Here is an 18,595-nt window from a genome sequence, read left to right as displayed (position 1 = left end):
TCTGTTAGCATGATCATAGTGTTTATCATTTGTTTTAGACCTTCTGCAGTGTTTTTATAAGCTATTTTTACTGTTACCACACTAATAAATTATTTATGGTGGGAAACCTGAATCAGAAAACTCGGGCTACTTGAAAACAGACTTTATTAAAAACATCTCCTTCCCCCTCTAACATGCACCCTCCCAAGGCACACGCAATTATTTTGCCCTACGTCTTAAATATTACAGCGTCTGTGGAACAGAAGACCCTTGCAGATGGCTGCAGAGGAAGGAATGTGGAGGCATCGAGTCTGAAACTAATTCTTGAGCAAGCAATTTTGCAGCGACTGCTTCGTGCAGTCTGATCGCCCAATAGATCAGACAGTGAAGCATCCCAGCTAGAAGTCAGGAAGGGCAAGAAGCTACCTTGATGCCAGCAGCCTCCCACTGCCTCCCATTCACCTACTCACACAACAAACAGTGATCGAAGGTGTTCTTTTGGCCTGGCGAGGTGCTGGGATGCCCCTTGCACAAGACCGACCAGCTCTCAAAGGGTTTACATTCAGCAAAGAGAGATGGATTGTTACAAACAATCCAAAAGTAAAACCAACAGGGTAATTTCAGATTGAACTAAGGACTGTGAAGAATTAGCCTTGCCATCCTGGGTAAATCACTGGCTTAACTCTTCTCTGGGGCCTTCTGTGCCCGCATCTGGAAAGCTGTGCGGCTCCCGCACTGGCCTCTAGCACCAGTTTAAGAGGATTAGCTTAAGGAGCTAGTCTGTGAGGGTCTAGGCACCTGCGCCGAGGCAGGGCCTGCTGGCCGCACTTCCTCTAGTCCGGGTCGGTTGGGCGGAGGGGCATTCTGCATCGCTCTCCCTTAACGCTAGCCAAAGCTAAAACACAAAACTCCTGGCCTGGTATTTCCCGGAGAGGAATTAACAGCCCCGAGGATGCCGAACGGCGGGAAGAAGGGGAGAGTACAGAGGTTCCTCAAAACTAAAGCCCAGCCAGCCCTGGCGCTGGAGCGAGGCTCGGGCACCTCTAACGTGCTCGCGGCAGCTCTCTGCCGGGCCCGGCGCCCCAGGTGTGGGCGCTGCGCGCTCAGGGCGCTGAGAGTAGGGTGGGGGGCTGTCCCCGCTCTCCACTCCCACCCCGCGGGCCTCAGATGCCGCCCGTCCTCCCAGTCCTTCTCCTTCCGTTGCCACCCTCGGACTCGGGCCTGGCAGCGGACCTGTTAATGACAGTTCGGGGACTGGGTGGGGTGGGGGCTGCCCTCCTCTCCCCACCGCAGCCTCGCAGGGGTGGCCCTCTTCCGCCCCAGAGCCGGGCTGAGGCGGGGAGAGAAGCCAGGAGGCCGTGGTCCTCCTCCCTCAGCCCTGCTCCGGGCGGCGCTGTGCTTCCCCGCCCCCCGTTCTCCAAGGGCTGTTGTGATTGCGGGACTCGGTGTGACAGCTCGGGGCTGGGAGGGGGGTATCCCTCCTCCCCACCCCCGCCCAGGAATGACCCAGACGCCGCTCGGGCCTCCTTCCTGCACCTCACCAGCCCGGGAGCCGCGGGACGGGGCGCGGCTTCCCGAGCTCCCGGCCCTGCTCTCCCCGGGGCGGTAGCTGCGCCCTGGGGGCGGGGAGTGGGCGCTGGGGGGCCAGGGCCGGAGGGGCGGCGGGAGCCCCGGCCTGGCAGCACGGCTTCAAGTTTCCACCGGCGCGTGGTTGTGCAACAGCCAGAGGAGCGGGAGCCGCGGGCGCCTCGGAAAACAAGCCGAGCCCATAAACAAAGCCACGTGGGCTCTGGCGGGGGGGCCGGGCTAAGAGCAGGCGGCTCTTCCGGCAACAAAGGGCTGGAGCCAGCGGCCCGGGATAAATACTGCGGCGGCGACCGCGGAGCAGCACTCCGGCCAGCCCCGCGCGCCCTGCGACCCTCCCCAGCGCCGCGCCCTCTGCGAGCACCGGCACTCGGCCCTCCACGCCGCTTCCCTGCAGCGTCCCCTCTCCGGCCCCTGCAGCCCGAGCACCCGCCCGGGGCGGCACTTCCCCGAGGCCGCCCAGGCGGTCCGATCCATCAGTCCGTCGATCCCGTCGCGTCGCCCCCGGTGCCATGCCATTCCTCGGGCAGGACTGGCGGTCCCCTGGGCAGAGCTGGGTGAAGACGGCCGATGGCTGGAAGCGCTTCCTGGATGAGAAGAGCGGCAGCTTCGTAAGCGACCTCAGCAGGTGAGTGGATCCGCCACCAACTTTCAGCCCCGCAAAACAGACCTGGACTGGTTTCGGGGGCACGGGGTGGGTGAATCGGGGGCAGGTAGGACTGGAACAGGGTGAGGAGGGAGCCCCAGGCCAGGGGGTGGGGTGGAAGGTGGAATGGTGGAGGGAGGGATTTGACCGGGTTTCTGCAGAGGTCGCCAGAGCACGGGATTCGGGGAATTTGGTTTCTCTTATTGTTCAAGGTCAGCGTCTTCAAGTGGGCACAACTCTTTACAGAACCCCGGTCCCTCTGAGAATCTGACGACAAACGCGGATCTTGTCCGCAAACGTTCAAGCTTAAGGACAAAACTTAAGGGGACCCCCTGCCTTAAGGACACGAGTCGCGCAGTTTGCCTGTGCGGGGGCGCGGACGAGTGGGCTGCGCGCATTTCACCACTGGGGCGGGGGGCCTCGGAGAACCCAGGCGCTGTGGGCACAAGTCGGGTGACGCGATGGGACATGGGTCCAGCACCTCCAGGTTCTTCCCACGCACAGGCGGCCGCAGAGTGGGCAGGAAGGATGAGTAACCGGGAAGGGGCGGCCATATGGTCCCTGGGGCACCGGCGCTTGCGGGGCGGACTTGAGGAACCGGGGTAGACTTGCAGCCGCAGAGTTGCGGAGGAGGGGAGGGAGGCGGGAATGAAACCCACAAGCCTTCTGCTTTTGAAAGGACGAAGCGTTTGCACCTGTTTCCTCAGTGGCTCGCTCGGTCAGTTTCCTGGCCGAAATAATTTCAAGGGACGCCTATCAGCTGCAGAAAGCCCACCTGGCTCAGGGGAGGTCCCACCTGAGCTCTGTCAGCCTGGTGGAAAATCCGAGCTCCGTTCGATCGGGTGCTCTGCTTGGTTAATAACACACGAGTGTTGTCTAATAAGTTAAGTGGTCTGGAATCTGTCAGTCCCGGATCTCAACAGTAGACTTCCAGATCCCCGCCATTTGGCACAGGTGAGAAGGGCAATGAACGTCGGTCCAGAGGGGCTCAGTGCAGCCCAGTCATCCTTGGGGGCCTTTTCTCGCAGCCTTTGGTCGAAACCACTGGCACCAGAGCCCTTAAATTGATTTCCCTGATGAGTTCTGTGACTGGACCGGTTCCCGCTGAGATTTACCAGTGATTTTTTTTTTCCTGAGCCCCTCGCCCTCAATTTTAAGAAAACTATCAAGAAAGTATGGTTATTTTGATAGCTTGACCTCCAGAGCCCCCCCCCAGCTGTTTGTGATTTGTAAAACGTTAATATTCCTTTAGTCTTCCACTGAAAAAACCACCAAAAAGCATTTGATCCTGGGGTCTCTCAGGAGAGATGAGAGCACATGTAACTCTTACATTTAAGATACTTTGAGGCAGTTCCTGTGGAGTTTGGGGAGCAAATAAGAAATCTTATTTATGGAAAATCAGATGATTTACTTATAGCAAAATAAAAAAGACCAACGGCTGTCACTAGACTCTTCCCTTTTAGGGATGTAAGTTACCAATTATGCCTAAATTATTCTCCCTAGACTAGAAGGTTCCTTCCTTCCTCTTCTTCCTACGGAATGATGATCTGATAGCTTGGTACTTTATTTCTGTACAACAGTTTAGATTCTTCCTGGGGAGGGGCAGCAATGATCTGCTGAATGGTGTTGCAGTGGCTCACCCAAATAGAATTGTAGGATGCTCTTCAGTAGGATGCAGACTTTTGGGCTCAGCAGGAGAGGATTCAAAATAGCCTCTGGTTCCTATAAATATTCACACCGTCTCTGCTCCAGGAGATAAGCTGGTATCACTCCCCTTTAGAAGCAAATAGTGATGCCTCTCTCGCCATAATATGGGAGACCTGAATACGGTTTTAACTTACCACAAAAGTTTCACCTAGGCTGGGATCAGGTAGCTACACACGCCTTTGTCCCCTCAATGAGGCTCCTTTCTTTCCTTCCATTTCCTGCCTTCTGAGCCAGAGCTGTGGCACTGCCATAGTAATCACAAATTGTCATCAATATAGGGACCACCTGTGGCTCCTGGATGAGTCAGTTTCGGAATCATTTGGTAGCTCCTAGCAAAGCAGCTGGTTGTTTGTTTGTGGAGTGTTTTTTTTTTCCCCCACCAATTGTAAACAATCCCTTCCCTACTTAGCATGAGAAGTCTGCCAACTTCTTAAATGCAGTTGGCCTTCTGAGACCCAGGTTTGTAGTCTCAAATATCCCCACTGTTTTTAGCCTTGGTGATGTTTCTCTGTGATGTAAGGTTTGGGCTGAATGCCTGCCTACACAGGTGAAGCTGAATGCCTCTCCTGTTAGGAGAAAACAAAAGGCAGACCCTTTGGAAAGGAAGGAACGGGTAATAAAACAGAGGACTACAGGGGCAGGGTACACTTCTCTAATTCCATGTACCATTCTGTGAGCTGCCTGAACGAGAGTCAGGAAAGAAGGGTGTCTGGTGTGTTCCAACCTGTGTTTAGTGTTGACCACAGCATGTCTGCACGGCACACATTCTCTGGACGCTGCTGGCCATTGTCTCTGTGTTCCGAGCCCCGTCCCCCTCCAACAGAACGGTACTAAGACCACCCCAGCTAGGAGCCCCTTCTCACCAACAACCCCCCCTGCCTCACCCCCGCCCCAGAATGAGTAATCTCAGGGACTTGAGCCTCAGGCCACTATTCAAGTCTACCATCCTGCAGCTGAAAACTCCAGTGTTGCTTTCCAGTACAGCTAAGGCTGAACCAGGAAGCAGGAAGTTTACCTTGGTACCCTGGATGAGTAGTACAGGAGAAAAAAATAATAGTTCAGATTTTTACGAGTGCTTACTGTGTGCTAGGAAGCCACTGGTCTATGAGCTTCATATATTACTATAAACATTGGGCTGTTTGTTTTACCAGAGCAATCTGGGAGCTAGCCAAGGGAGTTTGACCATTTGGGTATGTATGGCAGCAAATTAGCATAGAAATCTCACTGGCCTTAATCTACAACGAAGCCCTTTGGGGCAAGCAGAGCTTTCTTAAATGGCCTCTTAATGCAAACAAAATGAGAAACAGGCCTCTTTTTTTCCCCTTCCCTCCCTTTTTATCTCCTCTGCTCAAAGGGTCTTAATTTTGAAATCTTTCCACCTTTTCTAAAGTTGTCTTTCAGTATCTTGGTATGTGCGTGTTGATAGGATAGGGCTGGGACAGGTCTTTTTTTTTCTTATTCTAGGCCTGTGCCTATAAAAATCAAGATTAGTAAAAACTGACCACAAAATAGCAACTTTAGTGGCTATATTGTTGAATTTAATGAAATAGCCTCTTTAAATAGTTTTGCTTTAAAAAAAAAAAATTAAATGTCATGGTTCCTAAATGGTGGTGGCTTTTCTTGTTAAAATTTTCAGTTGTAATTTTCCATTGGCTTTGCATTTCCTTGAAATGGACATAATTGGACTCTCAAAATAGCCTCTAACTGAACAAATTATTGCTTGACAGAAAACCTATAAGCAGGCAACACAAAAAAATCTCCTAGCCCTTCCTTCCAGGCCCTACCTCTGGAGTCCAAAACCTAATAACCAAGAGAAAAGTGCAGGGTTTGTCTTTGGTTGAAGCTTTTCTACATTCGACAGTGGGAGAGCACCATCAGTGATGTCAAATTCTTCCTAAACTAACTTTGGAAATGAGTCACTCGGGCTTAAAGCAGATTATTGTCATTTATATAAGGAAGGCAGGTGCTCAGATTCCTTTGAGTAATATTCTCAATTAGAAGGGAGTAAGATACGCTATAAATATTTAAAATTTCTGGGGAATGGCCACAGTTTATGGCCCAGGCTCCAAAAACTTTCTGCGAAATCTCAAACTTGTGATTTAAGAGAATAAGACCGCTTCATCTTATGGTTCTCTACAGGTGGAATTTAGCCTCTCGGTTTTTGTTCATGGTGCATAAGTGTGTTGTGTTTTAAAAATAAGGCTTCAGGGGCGCCTGGGTGGCGCAGTCCTTAAGCATCTGCCTTCGGCTCAGGGTGTGATCCCGGTGCTCTGGGATCGAACCCCACATCAGGCTCCTCCGCTAGAAGCCTGCTTCTTCCTCTCCCACTCCCCCTGCTTGTGTTCCCTCTCTCGCTGGCTGTCTCTCTCTCTCTCTGTCAAATAAATAAATAAATAAATAAATAGCCTTCATGTGGCTTTTTTCCACACAAAAGGTTCTAACTTTGCCTTCTAAAGCTGTTCTCAGCTTTGGTATATCATGGACCGATCAAATGACCATCCCTCTTTTTCCCTTCTCTTCAACTTTGATTGAAATTTCTCGTTGGCTCTAAGGACCCAGAGGTCAGCTCTCCCTTTGTTCTGCCTTCTTTTCCTGCTGAGCTGGGAGCAGGTAACTGGCTGCTCAGTGTTTCTGTATGGTCTAGTCCTGCAGGGAGACAAGCACCCACTCCTGTGTGACACAGTCTGGCCCCAAACATTCACCCTTGGCTTGCTAAAGAAACTGTCTCTAAGAGCAGGCATTTCTGCAGTAATCTCTGTGAAACCTAAAAATATCCTGTTTCCCCCGAATGAAAAGAAGGCTATAGATATTAGGAAACTCAGTATATGGTACTAAACATGGCCTTCCTAGGGTAGATTAACAAAGGATTATCCATCAAGCTCCTCCCTATGGGTCCAGAAACACGGAGTATATTGTTGGTGATGTCACATGTAAGTATTTATGTAGCAAGATACTGAAGTGCTTCTTGAGAGATGATTGTAGCAACAGGATACTGGAAATTGTTTTAAACCGTCTTTTCTCTTACTGTTTACATAATGTCCGTGGAATGGAGAAGCACAGGTGTGCCTCCATTTACCCAATAGATGTATGTCAGAAAAAGATCTAAAGCAAATCCCATTTTAAATTCAGCAGAGGAACTAGGAAAATCAAAGGGCTCTGGTATATTGGTGATAGAAGAAAAAGCCCCTAATTGATGTTTTACCTGTGGGCATTATAAATCCTCCCTTGAGCACCCATACCCATGGGGTTTGGGGAATCTACTCACTCCATCTCAGTATTTCTCTGGCATCCCTTCTACAGAAACTCTTCAGAGATTCACTGTAAAGTTACATGGGGTAATAGCCTAGAACTCAGCCTCCTGACGGAAATATGCACCTGACCCAAGTTGAACCTGTGTGTCCTTCAGTGACCTGGGATTGGGGCAGTTCTGTCTTTTCAGCCCTTATAAATTTATGAACTGTGAATTCAGCTGGTTTCATTTAGGACCTGAGGTCTTCACCCTGCAGCATGATGCCTAGTGTTCGTCACGGCATTACCTGAAACCTAAACAATTAGCATTGTACACTAAACATCTCCTAAAAATGGAGAGTGTAAGTCCGATTTGGGAAATGTGATCATGTTTCAAAGGCATGATGGAAGCATGCTCATTAAAAGCAGCTTGACTACAATTTAAATAGGTGAATTGTATGGTATGTGAATTATATCTCCATAAAGCTGTTTTTTTGAGAGAGCAGCTTAGGGTGGGTGCTTTGGCAAAATGAAGGCATTGTGGACTACAGTGATACCAGTAGTCCTCCCTCTCCCTCCCCCCTGCAGTCATCATTTTTGCTTAAAGTAAGATTGTAGTGCCTGGCATTGCCCTTAGTTAAAGGGTGCAGGGCTGTGTGTCCCAACACAATGGCAGGCACTGTTGGAAATTCAAAAGAAGTAGAAGCCCCCATCCCCGCCTTCCACAGAGATGTGCGAATATTTCATCCCCAAAGAGGGAGGTCTGTGCCTGGACAGACTTCTTTTCAGGGGGGTTTATTGTTTTGTTTGAGAAGATGTATGTTTGTGTTTTATAACCCAGTGAGTTATTTATAGGAACAGCTCTTACTAAAGTATGGCTGTGACGGCTCATCCCCTCTTCTGTTTGTCCTAGTTACTGCAACAAGGAAGTATACAATAAGGAGAATCTTTTCAACAGCCTGAACTATGATGTTGCCGCCAAGAAGAGAAAGAAGGACATGCTGAATAGCAAAACCAAAACTCAGTGTAAGCCATTGGTTTTGAACTTGGACGAAAGCTGTTTGAAGATCGTTAGGATGGGTTCTTGGGGGGGAGAGAAAATCAGACCCCGAATGTCTACTTTAATGTTGACTGTGTCATTGACAGAGGTTACTGGGATCTTTGCACTCAGGAAACTGGCTGTGCATTGTACAAGCAAGATTAATGTGTCCTTTATAGTCTTGTTTATAAGTCAGTTGGTAGTTGGGTTGTTTTTCTCCTGCTTGGCACTTACATCTGACGTGGTTAATTTAGTTATTATCCAGCGATATGGTCAGCTGAATCAGTTCCAGCATGTCTTTCTATTTGGCACTGGGCTTTGAGGCTTTGGAAATAGATTTGTTTCTCTCTCTTTCCTTGTATAAATACCATTACATTTCTAGATGCTGTATGTAAGAGGATAAAGTTCGATTAATAAGGGGGGATTACAGACCTTTAGTTTAATCCACCTGTACCACATGATTTCTTCATGTTATCTGCTTTATTTCTACTTTTTATGGCCTTGTATAGGTTGTAGGCTTGACATTTAAAACACGCTTGTACTTGGGTATTTGATTTTTTTTTTTCCCCCAATTTGGAGCTTTGGTCTGCTAAATCTGCTGATCAAAGATGTGGAGTGCTTCAGACCCAGTGAGCTATAAGGCCAGTATATATACACAGCAGAAATCAGGCATTCACATCTCTTAGGTTGTCAGTAGTCTTTGTCTTTTTTGTCAGAACATTTGATGCTTTGAAATACATGAAAAAGAAACAAGTTTAAAATTTGGGGCATGTTGCAAATTTTAAAGCTGTGGGGGGTTTTGTTTTTATTTTTATTTTTTTTGCTTCTGTAGATTTCCACCAAGAAAAATGGATCTATGTTCACAAAGGAAGTACTAAAGAGGTGAGCATGCATATGCATTTGTTAAAGAATATGCTTAGCTTTACACCTCTCCCAACAGTGTAGGGAGGGAAACGGGGCAAGATCCTTACTTCAAATCATGGCTGTCTTTTTGGGTGTGAGTGGTGGTGGCTAGCGGGCTGCCACCCACCCAACCATCAGAGTTTAGGGCTACAGAGAGAGTGAGAAGCAAAAGTTGCTAGGTGGACTCCCCAGTCATTCAGTGAGATTACGTAAAGTGCTTTATAAAGATTAATATACCCATCTCAAATGTATTGTTATAAAGCCCTGGCCTTTCCCCCAGAACGTGCATCTCTTTTTTCTGAGATCTCTTCAGGCTCTAACTTTGTTAAGTTTTAGCCCTGGAAGGACTAATCACTAAACATGGAGGAAGTTTTAGCGCCTGCCCAGGGGACAAGACACTGTAATAAGTATATTTGCGTGGCACTTTGTAAGACCCCTTCGTGTACATTTTCTCTCTGCTCAGGCCTCTGCTCAGATACCTAGGATACAACACAGTATGGCAGAATGATAGAATTTCTATCACTGTCAGGGGCCTTGGTGAATATGTACATCCTTGTGTGGTTTGAGGCCCTGCCGGGTGGGGGGGGGGCTGTCGGGGGCATACTCGCAACCACCCAGATACTTGGAGCAGAGCTGGGACGGAGTCAGGGCTCTCTGCTTCCAGTTCCTTGTGTGTTCACAGGTGAAAGATCAAAACTTTTTGCTTCTTCCTGAAGCCTTAAAAATGCTTCTGATGATCACAATGAGAAAAGCACTAAAGATACAAGGCAAGGTAGCAGGCAGAGCTGACACTAGGAAGTGTAATTCCCCTCCCAGGAGACATTACAGTGACCAGCTATCATCATGTCACCCGTCATCCATCCAACTCCTGACCTTCTCTTGATAAGCAGCTACTTATGATTTCCCCATTTGAGTTTGTGCAAGGGCTCAGATGGTACAAGTCATGAAGAGGGGTGTTTAACACGTGAGCCACTGACTAAAGCAGACTCTGGCTACACTGCCCATCGTTGTGGCTCACAGGGGGTTCCCAGAAAGAGCTTCTCATGGCACAGGAAAGCCACAGGTGGCCATAGGTCACCCGAGACAGGCATCCAGCCTGTCAGTAGAGTCCAGGGGGATTGTTCTGGAGAATGACCTCTGCACCCCCTGTTTTCATGTTCAGCGCCATGGATATTGCACTTTGGGGGAAGCTTTCAACAGGCTGGACTTCTCAACTGCCATTCTGGATTCCAGAAGATTTAACTACGTCGTACGGGTAAGTCTCTGTAGGTTACCAGAGTCTCGGTTGAATTGTTTTTTCAGGTTGTCTTGAGGTAGTTTCCTATCCTACCCCCAAAATAACTTCTTAGGACCCTGGGAATTTTGAGGAAAGCAGAAAACAGACTTGTCAACTCCCTTCTCTCCAGATATACTTCAAGTCCTTACATGGATCCCATTAGGATGTCCCTGAGATTGGCTGTGACAGCCAGCAATGGCCATAGTACCTCATGGGAGCCCCTCCACAGATAAACGGGAGCACACTGCAGGCAGCAAGGGCTCTGGCAGTAACATTAGCAAGAGAGAATTCAGCAGTAAGCAAGCCAAAAAACACATGTACCTTTAAAAACCTTCTGTACCTTGGGTTCTCACTGTCCTCCTTGTCCTGCTTGAGTGAACTTTCAGTGACCCCAAGGCAGTCGTGGTTTAGGCTACAAAACCAGACAAGTTCAGAGCACCTCAGTGCTTCTTGCCCATGACTCCCTTCCACGGGATGACCTAATCAGTCTTTGGTCTCGCGTTCACTAAGACTTGAAACTACGTGTTTGGGCCGCTTGCTTTCCATTTGAAACACTATGTTGGGGGCGAAAAATTTTTTAAGGAGCTTTAGCAAAATATTCATGATGAATGGAGTAAAGCAAATGAGTCTAACTGTGCCCCTCAAGTCCGTGATTCTTTTTAATTGGTTTATTGTTGTTTCCCCCATTCTTAGCTCTCTCGTACATTTCTGTCAGTGGTTCAATCGGGGAGGTCGTGGCTGTGTGGGTTTTAGGCTCAGGAGTAGGAGGGAATTTACTCACAAGGGGTGTTGGTTGGTTGGGTTTTTATTTTCTTTTTCCCGGGTTCTTGTGCTGCTCCGTGCTGGGTCACTGAGTCAGATGATTGCCACGGTGCAGCCAGACTGATGACATTCAAGCCCCCTTGAGTCCTGGATCATTCACCTGTCATCTGGGCAGATGCAGGCCTGGCCGTCCCAACTGACCTGATACCCAGGCCTCCTTGGAGGTTAGAAGGTCCGAGCTGAGCCTGTGACCACATGAGCAGATCTCAGCTGAGCCCTTATTGCCATCCAAAAGGGATGAACATGAGAGACCTTCTTGATGAAATGTTCGTGTCATTCAGTGTGACTCTGCCACTTCAGGGAGATCACTGCGGCCTGCAACCCGCCCCAGGCTGCTTGGAGAGAGGCCCAGCAAGAGCTGGAAACTCTGTTGCTAAGAATATGAATAGTTTCCATGTTCTAGGTGTCAGGGGAGGACACCCAGTTCTGAAGTCTTAATTACAAACTGATCAGCAAAACGGTCCATTTTTAGATGGTTCTCCTTCCTACCTGTTTTTCCTTTCTCAAGAAATAAAGCAAAGGGACAAGATCACAATACCCAAAATCTATTTTTGCGTAATTACATGCATTCACCTTTATCCTTTCATTAATCCTATGAAGTGTGGGGACTTTTATGATCTGTTTAAACAAATGGAAGTACAGCAAGGTAAAATGACCTGCCCAAGGTCACCAAAGCTACATAAGCAACAAAATCGAAATCTGAAACCTGGTCCGCCTTAGAGTCCGTCCGTGCTCTCAACTGCCACAGTGAGTCGAAAAGTACAATGGCCTGAGGTCAGGTGGCAGCTCCCCTACTCTGAGGCTATTCTAGTCTCCCTAAGACTCCGCTGGCCCTTCTATAAGGATTCACAACAAGCTCACAGCGTAGCTGTCCACTCACTAATGTATTGTCTAGATACCCTGCAAACCAGAATCTGTTATTCAGAGTCAGCTACAATATTTATGACCTACTAACCAAAATCACTATTGATGCTCCCTAATATGCCTGTTCAGGCCAGTTGATCAGTGTTTTTCTTCTTAAAAAAGGGAGGGGGGGAATCTTCCACTTGATAAAGACCCAGCATAGAGAACTTGTATCTAATAGTACCTAATTGTAAACTATGGGCACTTTTCCTTAAATATCTTTAAGTCCAAGAAACTGCCACATGTTTTCAGAGTTGTCAGGTTCAGTGGTAGTGGAAAAATGTTTCTATTTTGGAAAGAACCATCTTTCTTTCCCCTTCACTGTTAGAGTCCTCTATAATTTGAGAAATAATGTTATTTTTATAAAGAGCTTAAAACATTTTAATGATAGGCACTGCATTTTGAGGGTTTTCTTCTCAGGAACTCTATGCACATCTCATATATTCTTCTTATCCTTAAGCCAACTTTGCAGAGCATTGCCAATATGTCCTCCCCATCTGACTACTTCACCTAATCGTTTCCTAATACAGTACTACAGGAATTCCTTAGTTCCAGTGAAAGACTGAACCAGCTCTGAAAGCCTTAAAAAAAAAAAAAAAAGTTGTTTAATTTCTTTAAAGCCAAGTACATTTTTAAAAAATGTGTTCATGCTGGCTGTCCTCTTCAGAAACAGACCGTGCAGAGGGAATAAAAGAGATGGCTAACACCACTATCTGAAAATTCTGTAATTTTTATCAGTAACTATGAAAATTTTGTGGAATTTTTTGAATCAAAACTTTTTTTTTTTAAAGATTTTACTTATTTATTCAACAGGATAGAGACAGCCAGCTAGAGAGGGAACACAAGCAGGGGGAGTGGGAGAGGAAGAAGCAGGCTCATAGCGGAGGAGCCTGATGTGGGGCTCGATCCCATAACGCCGGGATCACGCCGAGCTGAAGGCAGACGCTCAACCGCTGTGCCACCCAGGCGCCCCTTTGAATCAAAACTTTTGACTATCAACTGGAAAGGTTTTCATATAGCATTTGTTCCTTATTTTAATAGGCTTCAGGTGCTACTCACTGCCTCCACCCCCTTCTCTACACACCCCCGATGGCTTACATACACTTTTAACTGTGGGTTTTAAAGAGGATTTAAAATCTTGAGAAGCAACGACTTACCCATTTATGAAAGGTCGTTTTAAAAATTGGTTTACGCCGTGCCCCAAGGCCAACACATTTTGGAAATTCCCCTGGGGAGCTAGCGAGGATTCCAGGGGCTGTGCTGACGGTGGGTTTGGCACTTGGTCACCACGAGGAGGTGGGTGCTGATTAACTCAGCCAGGGCACAGAGAGGCCAGTGGGGAAAGTGGGTGTCCAGTAAACCAGGGGAAGGTTTTAGAGACCACACACCGACTCACGGCTCTCTGAAGCGAGCCTGCTATGGCCCACTGGTTCTCATTCGAACTGGCTGCACATTGGAATCACCTGCAAAGCTGGCTGGTCTACAGAAGCCCATCTCTAGAGCATCCAATTTAATTAGTTGAAGGTGGTGCCTCAAACATTGTGACTTAAATTTGTCCTTCAGGGGATCCCTGTGTTTTCAGATTTGAGAAGCAGCTCAAAAAACTGGGAGCCCAAATGCCATATTTTGCATATAGCGTTTTTAAACAAGACAGTGGGGCACCCAGGCAGGAGAAGATTTTAATGTTTTAATTCCGGGATGACCTCTCACCTGGCCTCCCAGCTCTCTCCATGGGCTGTAGACGCCACCTCCAGCCCAGCAAGGTCCTGGAGAACCTTGAGTGCCACTTCCTGATAGGAATGAGCTGACCCATACGTGCTAGCAGATCAGAAAGGACAAGTAAAAGCTTGCAACCCCACTCTCTAGTCCTCTGCAGCAAAAAAGAGCATCACAACCCAAACCAAGGCACATTCTTTTTTTTTTTTCTGCATTACCACCCTAAGATCATTTGAATGTTTCCAGCAAGTTACTGCATTCCTACCACCCCTAAAAGTCTTTTCCAAAAACATGTTTTAGTTTAAGTTGACCGGCGGTTTGGCAAAAGGAAGGCTGGAATATGGCACTGTGACTCAAACTCAAACCCAATGCCCTCAATTAAGGGCGTGCTGTTGCCAACCCCCGGTGGGTCATGATGTGCCTGAGAAGCCTGGCCCCTTCACTGGGTTGCTCTGCCGCAGTGACCTTGGACTAATTTGGCACTGCACAGACTCCACACCTTCCTCGGATTGGACGGTGGCCCCTGCCACCTGGGTCTTAAAACCAGGGGTTCTTTTTCCAGTAGGACAGAGAAGCTGGGATGGAGGGAAGGAGGCCAGTCACCCCAGAAGCAACAAGGTCAAAAGAACAGAGCTGTTGTGAGCCTATTTGAAAAGGACTCCCAGAAATGGTTGGGAATTGTGAGAATTCATTGCAGGGCATTAACATTTGAGGGCATAGGGTGGGGTCCTTGAGTGACTGCGGATTCGGCTACCAGTGATTTTACAGGAGAAAGTCTGTGTCTCTTAGAATTCCTGGCTTTCAGTCATAAGCATTCAGGCTTGCACTGCAATGTCTGGGTACCCACAGAAGTGGGGAACACTCACAGACATGGGGGTATGCCCACAGAAGTGGGGAGTTCCCTGAAGAAGTAGGGGTGCCTACAATGGAGTGCATGCAGAAGTAGGAGGGTGCCCACACAAGTGGGGAGCACCAGAGAAAATGAGGGATGGCCAAGGGCCCAGAACAGTAGTGCTTTGGACCATGGACTCCTAAACAAACAACGTAAGCATGTACTCTCCATTTATGTATGTTCATAAATTCATCTGTGAATCACCTACCTATAAAAGGTGCTGATAATGGTATCTGCCCCATCATGTTGCTCAGAGAATTAAAACTTAATTTAAATGCTTCAACAGGGCCTGGTACATGGTAAGCACTCGATGAGAATCAGTTGTTGCCATTAATATCCTCATCTTTAGGGTCCTGATTACAGGCATTAGAAGATACACAAATAGATGATAGAAACAGTAGAGATTGAAGATGAAATAAAATGGAGAGATGGATGTTTTATGGTTTTTCTGCCTGATTTCCTCTCCCATCCCACTTTGGAGACCACAGGATCAGATTTTTTTCTCAAGGACTCAGAATCTAAATCTATACCACCATGGGCCCAGAAATCTATTTTAAACAGAAATTCTGTCTAGTTTCTAAGTTAAGTCAGGTGCTTACTATGGGGTATGATAAATTGGACAAGAGAGCAGAGTTTTAAATACCAATCGCCGACTTTGCTCCCATTCAAGGGGGTAAGTTCCTGAGAGCATTTGGCACTGTGCTCTAAGTACTCCGGTTGAGGGTAAAACAGAGCGTTTTTTTCTAGTATCTGTAAGCTAGGATCGGAAGGCCCCTCCGGTCCACTGATGGAGGAGCTCCAATAGCAAGGAGTTGACAGCATCCTCCTGCTAGATCCCCAGAGATCACAGGCTCCTTCAGGTGAATAATTTCAAATTCCTAAACAGGGATTTCTGGATGCAACCCATAACATTTCCTAGTGTTGCCAAAGCCACTTGAGACTCAATGAACACCCACCCGGCCTTTGCTTATTAGGAGCTCCTGGGCTACTCTGGAGGACAAGGTTCAACCACGGGAAGGCAAATTGGGTTTTGGTCCTGTCTAGGAGACTGGACCAAGGGGGTATGGGAGACAGCTTCTTGGAAGAGGTAGAACCTGAGATTGAAGAACCAGCCTCCTTCCTTGAAGGATGGCCAGGATTCAGCGAGGTAGAGGGGCAAGTAGCAGGCTTTGCAGGGCCAAGTGTCAGGAGCAGAGATCTGGAGATGGGAAAGAACGGGACTGGAGGGAAGTGCAGGTGGGCCAGGACTGAGGGCAATGTGACATCTAGCCTCATGGAATCCTAGGGTCGAGGTGACGAGTCCTGGTGTAGATGCGAAGCCCAATTTAAGCAGGAGTATTGAGGCAAACAGAGCTGCTCTGTCTGATGCAACAGGGAGCAGGGCACCATTACAAGTTCAAAAATATCCGGGATGGATAGAAGACAGGCGAGTTTCTCTGTATGAGAATACAATTAATTTGTATAAACTTGGCCCTCCTTCTTAGGATTCTAACGCCCTCAGTTAGAGAGATGTTTCCCTTGCAAATAATATTTACCCAATCTTGACATGCCTGAAGATTATTCATGTCGCTGAAATGTTCCCTCTTCCAACCTGTCAGTGTTCAAGCTCAAAGTCAGGACAGACTTTCCAGGTTTTTAACCTGTGCTGTCCACTGAATAAATAAGGGTCTTGAAAGTACATGGCACTCAGTACAAGCAGAGGCACCACCTGACGTGACCAAGGGTTTCTTGCAGAAGACAGAAGCTTCCTAGAGGCACCCAGCTTGGGTACTGAGCACATGAGAAATGGCACGCTTCTTATAGCTTCTTTCCTGCCTTTGATAACCTGAAGGCTCATTTCTCCATCAGACCTATAACTCAAGCTTCAGGGCCCGCTGTCCTAGGAGATGGAAGAATTGAGAGACAAATTATGTTCTTAACCATGTTCTATGCAAAATAGAGAATGCTTTGAGCAACAGCCTATGGCTAAACTCCGTGTGGTTTGGTCTCAAGTGCACAGGGCAGCTGCTGCTCCCGTGGCTGCTTCTGAAGCCCTAATCGTTCAGTGTCCCTCTAGATCACAGCTGCTTGCCTCCCTGGAAAGTATGATCTGTGTGCACTATAAGTGATTTAACTCCTGAGATCTCAGTCTGGGACCACAGCCGTATGACTTCCGGCCTGACAGTCCAGACCATCTGCCATTGACCATGATTGTGTCATCTGACCATCATGAGCCACCTCCTCTATAGAGGAGGGACTTGGGTATACTCTTGCCCAGCTCCCTTGCAGCTACAACACGCATGGATTCTAAAAGACAGATGTATTAGAAAACAAATATCGGTCACCGGCCTACCAGGTACTAGGCTGGGGATAGAGTGAGTGGGTACAAAACAAGCCTTGCTGTCTTGAGGTTCAGATCCCAATTAGACCGTCCTCAAATGAGGAAACAAGATCATTTCAGAGATGTGTAAGTGGAACAGTGAGACCAGATGGCTCCCGGAGAGGATGGTCTGAGCAGGTGACCTCTGAGCTAAGGCCTGGGAGGTGGGTTGGAGCCAGCCCGAGAAGACGGGACAAGGGCAGAGGCTGGGGGGTGGGCCTGAGCTGGCCCCGTGCAGGGAACCCAGGACCGGCTGTGCAGTTCGAGCACAATGAGTCGGGGAAGCCGGGTGCAAAGTGACCCTGGAGAAAGGGCACAAGGCCGGTCACAGAAAGTTTAGATGAGGGCTTCAAGCCAAGAAGTGACATGAGCTCATGTGTTTTGTAAAGTATGAATGCGCTGATGAACTGAAGGGGAGAGAAGAGAAGAAACCTGCTCTTTCTGGGGTAAAGTGAGAAAGGAGGGAAATCTGTCTTCTGCCCATTTGTGTTCCACACACCACTTCAAACTGTGGTGGTATCCGCTCCAAGGTTTGCTATGCGATATTGCTTGCAACTCGACTTTTCTCCTACTCAACGTCTCCAAAACTAGCATAAGCCAACGCTGACAGGCAGGATGTGGTTTCCACAAGCGGTGACCACCATCCCTTCCTCTGGTAGCCCAAAACCTTTCCTGTGACTGCACAACTAGTCGCTGCAAATCATGTGGGATACGCAGACTGCCCACGTGGCAGTGATACCGTGGAATCCGGGAGGAGCCTGAGTCTTCCTGCTCCTCGTCCTCTTCACCCTCCCCCCCCAAACAGGGCTGCAAATTACTGTCACCTGGGCTCAAATTCACCCAGCAGAAAAGAAACCACTATTTACCTACAAGACATTTTCCTCTGCTCTCTTGTGGCTGGGGGCAAAGAACCCAGTTGGCTAAGTCAGTCCTCTTGGTAAATAAACAGATAGAGTCCTGCTCCCCTAGGCACACAGCTCTCCTAACGCAGAAGTAAAAGGAATCAAGTCTGTCCTCTTTACTAGTTCTACACGGTACCACCTACCCGTTCGGGGCCTGCAGAGTTCTGCTCACGTGGAAAGGAGACCTAAATGCTTTATCAAAAGCAACTGCCCCATCCCAATCGAGTTATTAACACTTTTTGGGGATTATTTCTCCCTTCCTGGTAAAAGCTGATCACCTGTCACGATGTAATATTGATTGAGAATTTCCAGACTCTGTCTCCCAGAACATAGCAATACATGATATGGCCACTAGTTTTAAAGTTTGGCCCTAAGTGCCAATTGGATTGACCCTGAAAAGTCCATAAGTGATCAAAATACATGTTCTCTGTTAAGACACAAATGGGCACAAGTCTTGGCTGTACCACTTACTACTGCTGGTGAGACCTGAGGTGCCTGACTTAACTTCTCTGAGCCACAGTGTCCTCTTTTAGCAAATGGAGAACCCAACTCATCAGCTCACCATGGAAGACTAAGCAAGATCAGATCATACATGGGGAGTGCTTAGAGCAGTCACTGGTACATAGTAAACCCCCCCCC

General features: G+C 48.0%; 1 protein-coding gene across 2 annotated transcripts in view; it reads left to right on the top strand.

Annotated features, from left to right (window-relative positions):
* Positions 1 to 1,773: 1,773 nt before the first annotated feature.
* FBXO32 (F-box protein 32) overlaps positions 1,774 to 18,595 on the top strand; it is a 36,045-nt gene continuing 19,223 nt past the window's right edge. Inside the window, exons 1-4 of one of the 2 annotated variants that reach the window (XM_040625555.1) lie at positions 1,774 to 2,191; positions 8,058 to 8,170; positions 9,016 to 9,065; positions 10,249 to 10,341. In XM_040625555.1, the coding sequence (XP_040481489.1) occupies positions 2,076 to 2,191; positions 8,058 to 8,170; positions 9,016 to 9,065; positions 10,249 to 10,341 (372 nt within the window). In that variant the 5' untranslated portion in view covers positions 1,774 to 2,075. The remainder of the gene's footprint in view (positions 2,192 to 8,057; positions 8,171 to 9,015; positions 9,066 to 10,248; positions 10,342 to 18,595) is intronic. The other variant, XM_040625556.1, reaches the window with a different exon arrangement.

Source organism: Ursus maritimus, unplaced genomic scaffold, assembly GCF_017311325.1.
Source record: "Ursus maritimus isolate PB19 unplaced genomic scaffold, ASM1731132v1 scaffold_9, whole genome shotgun sequence".
Lineage (NCBI taxonomy): Eukaryota > Metazoa > Chordata > Mammalia > Carnivora > Ursidae > Ursus > Ursus maritimus.
The sequence above is the reverse complement of the archived record's forward strand: the minus strand, read 5'-3'. Positions and strand labels throughout refer to the sequence as shown.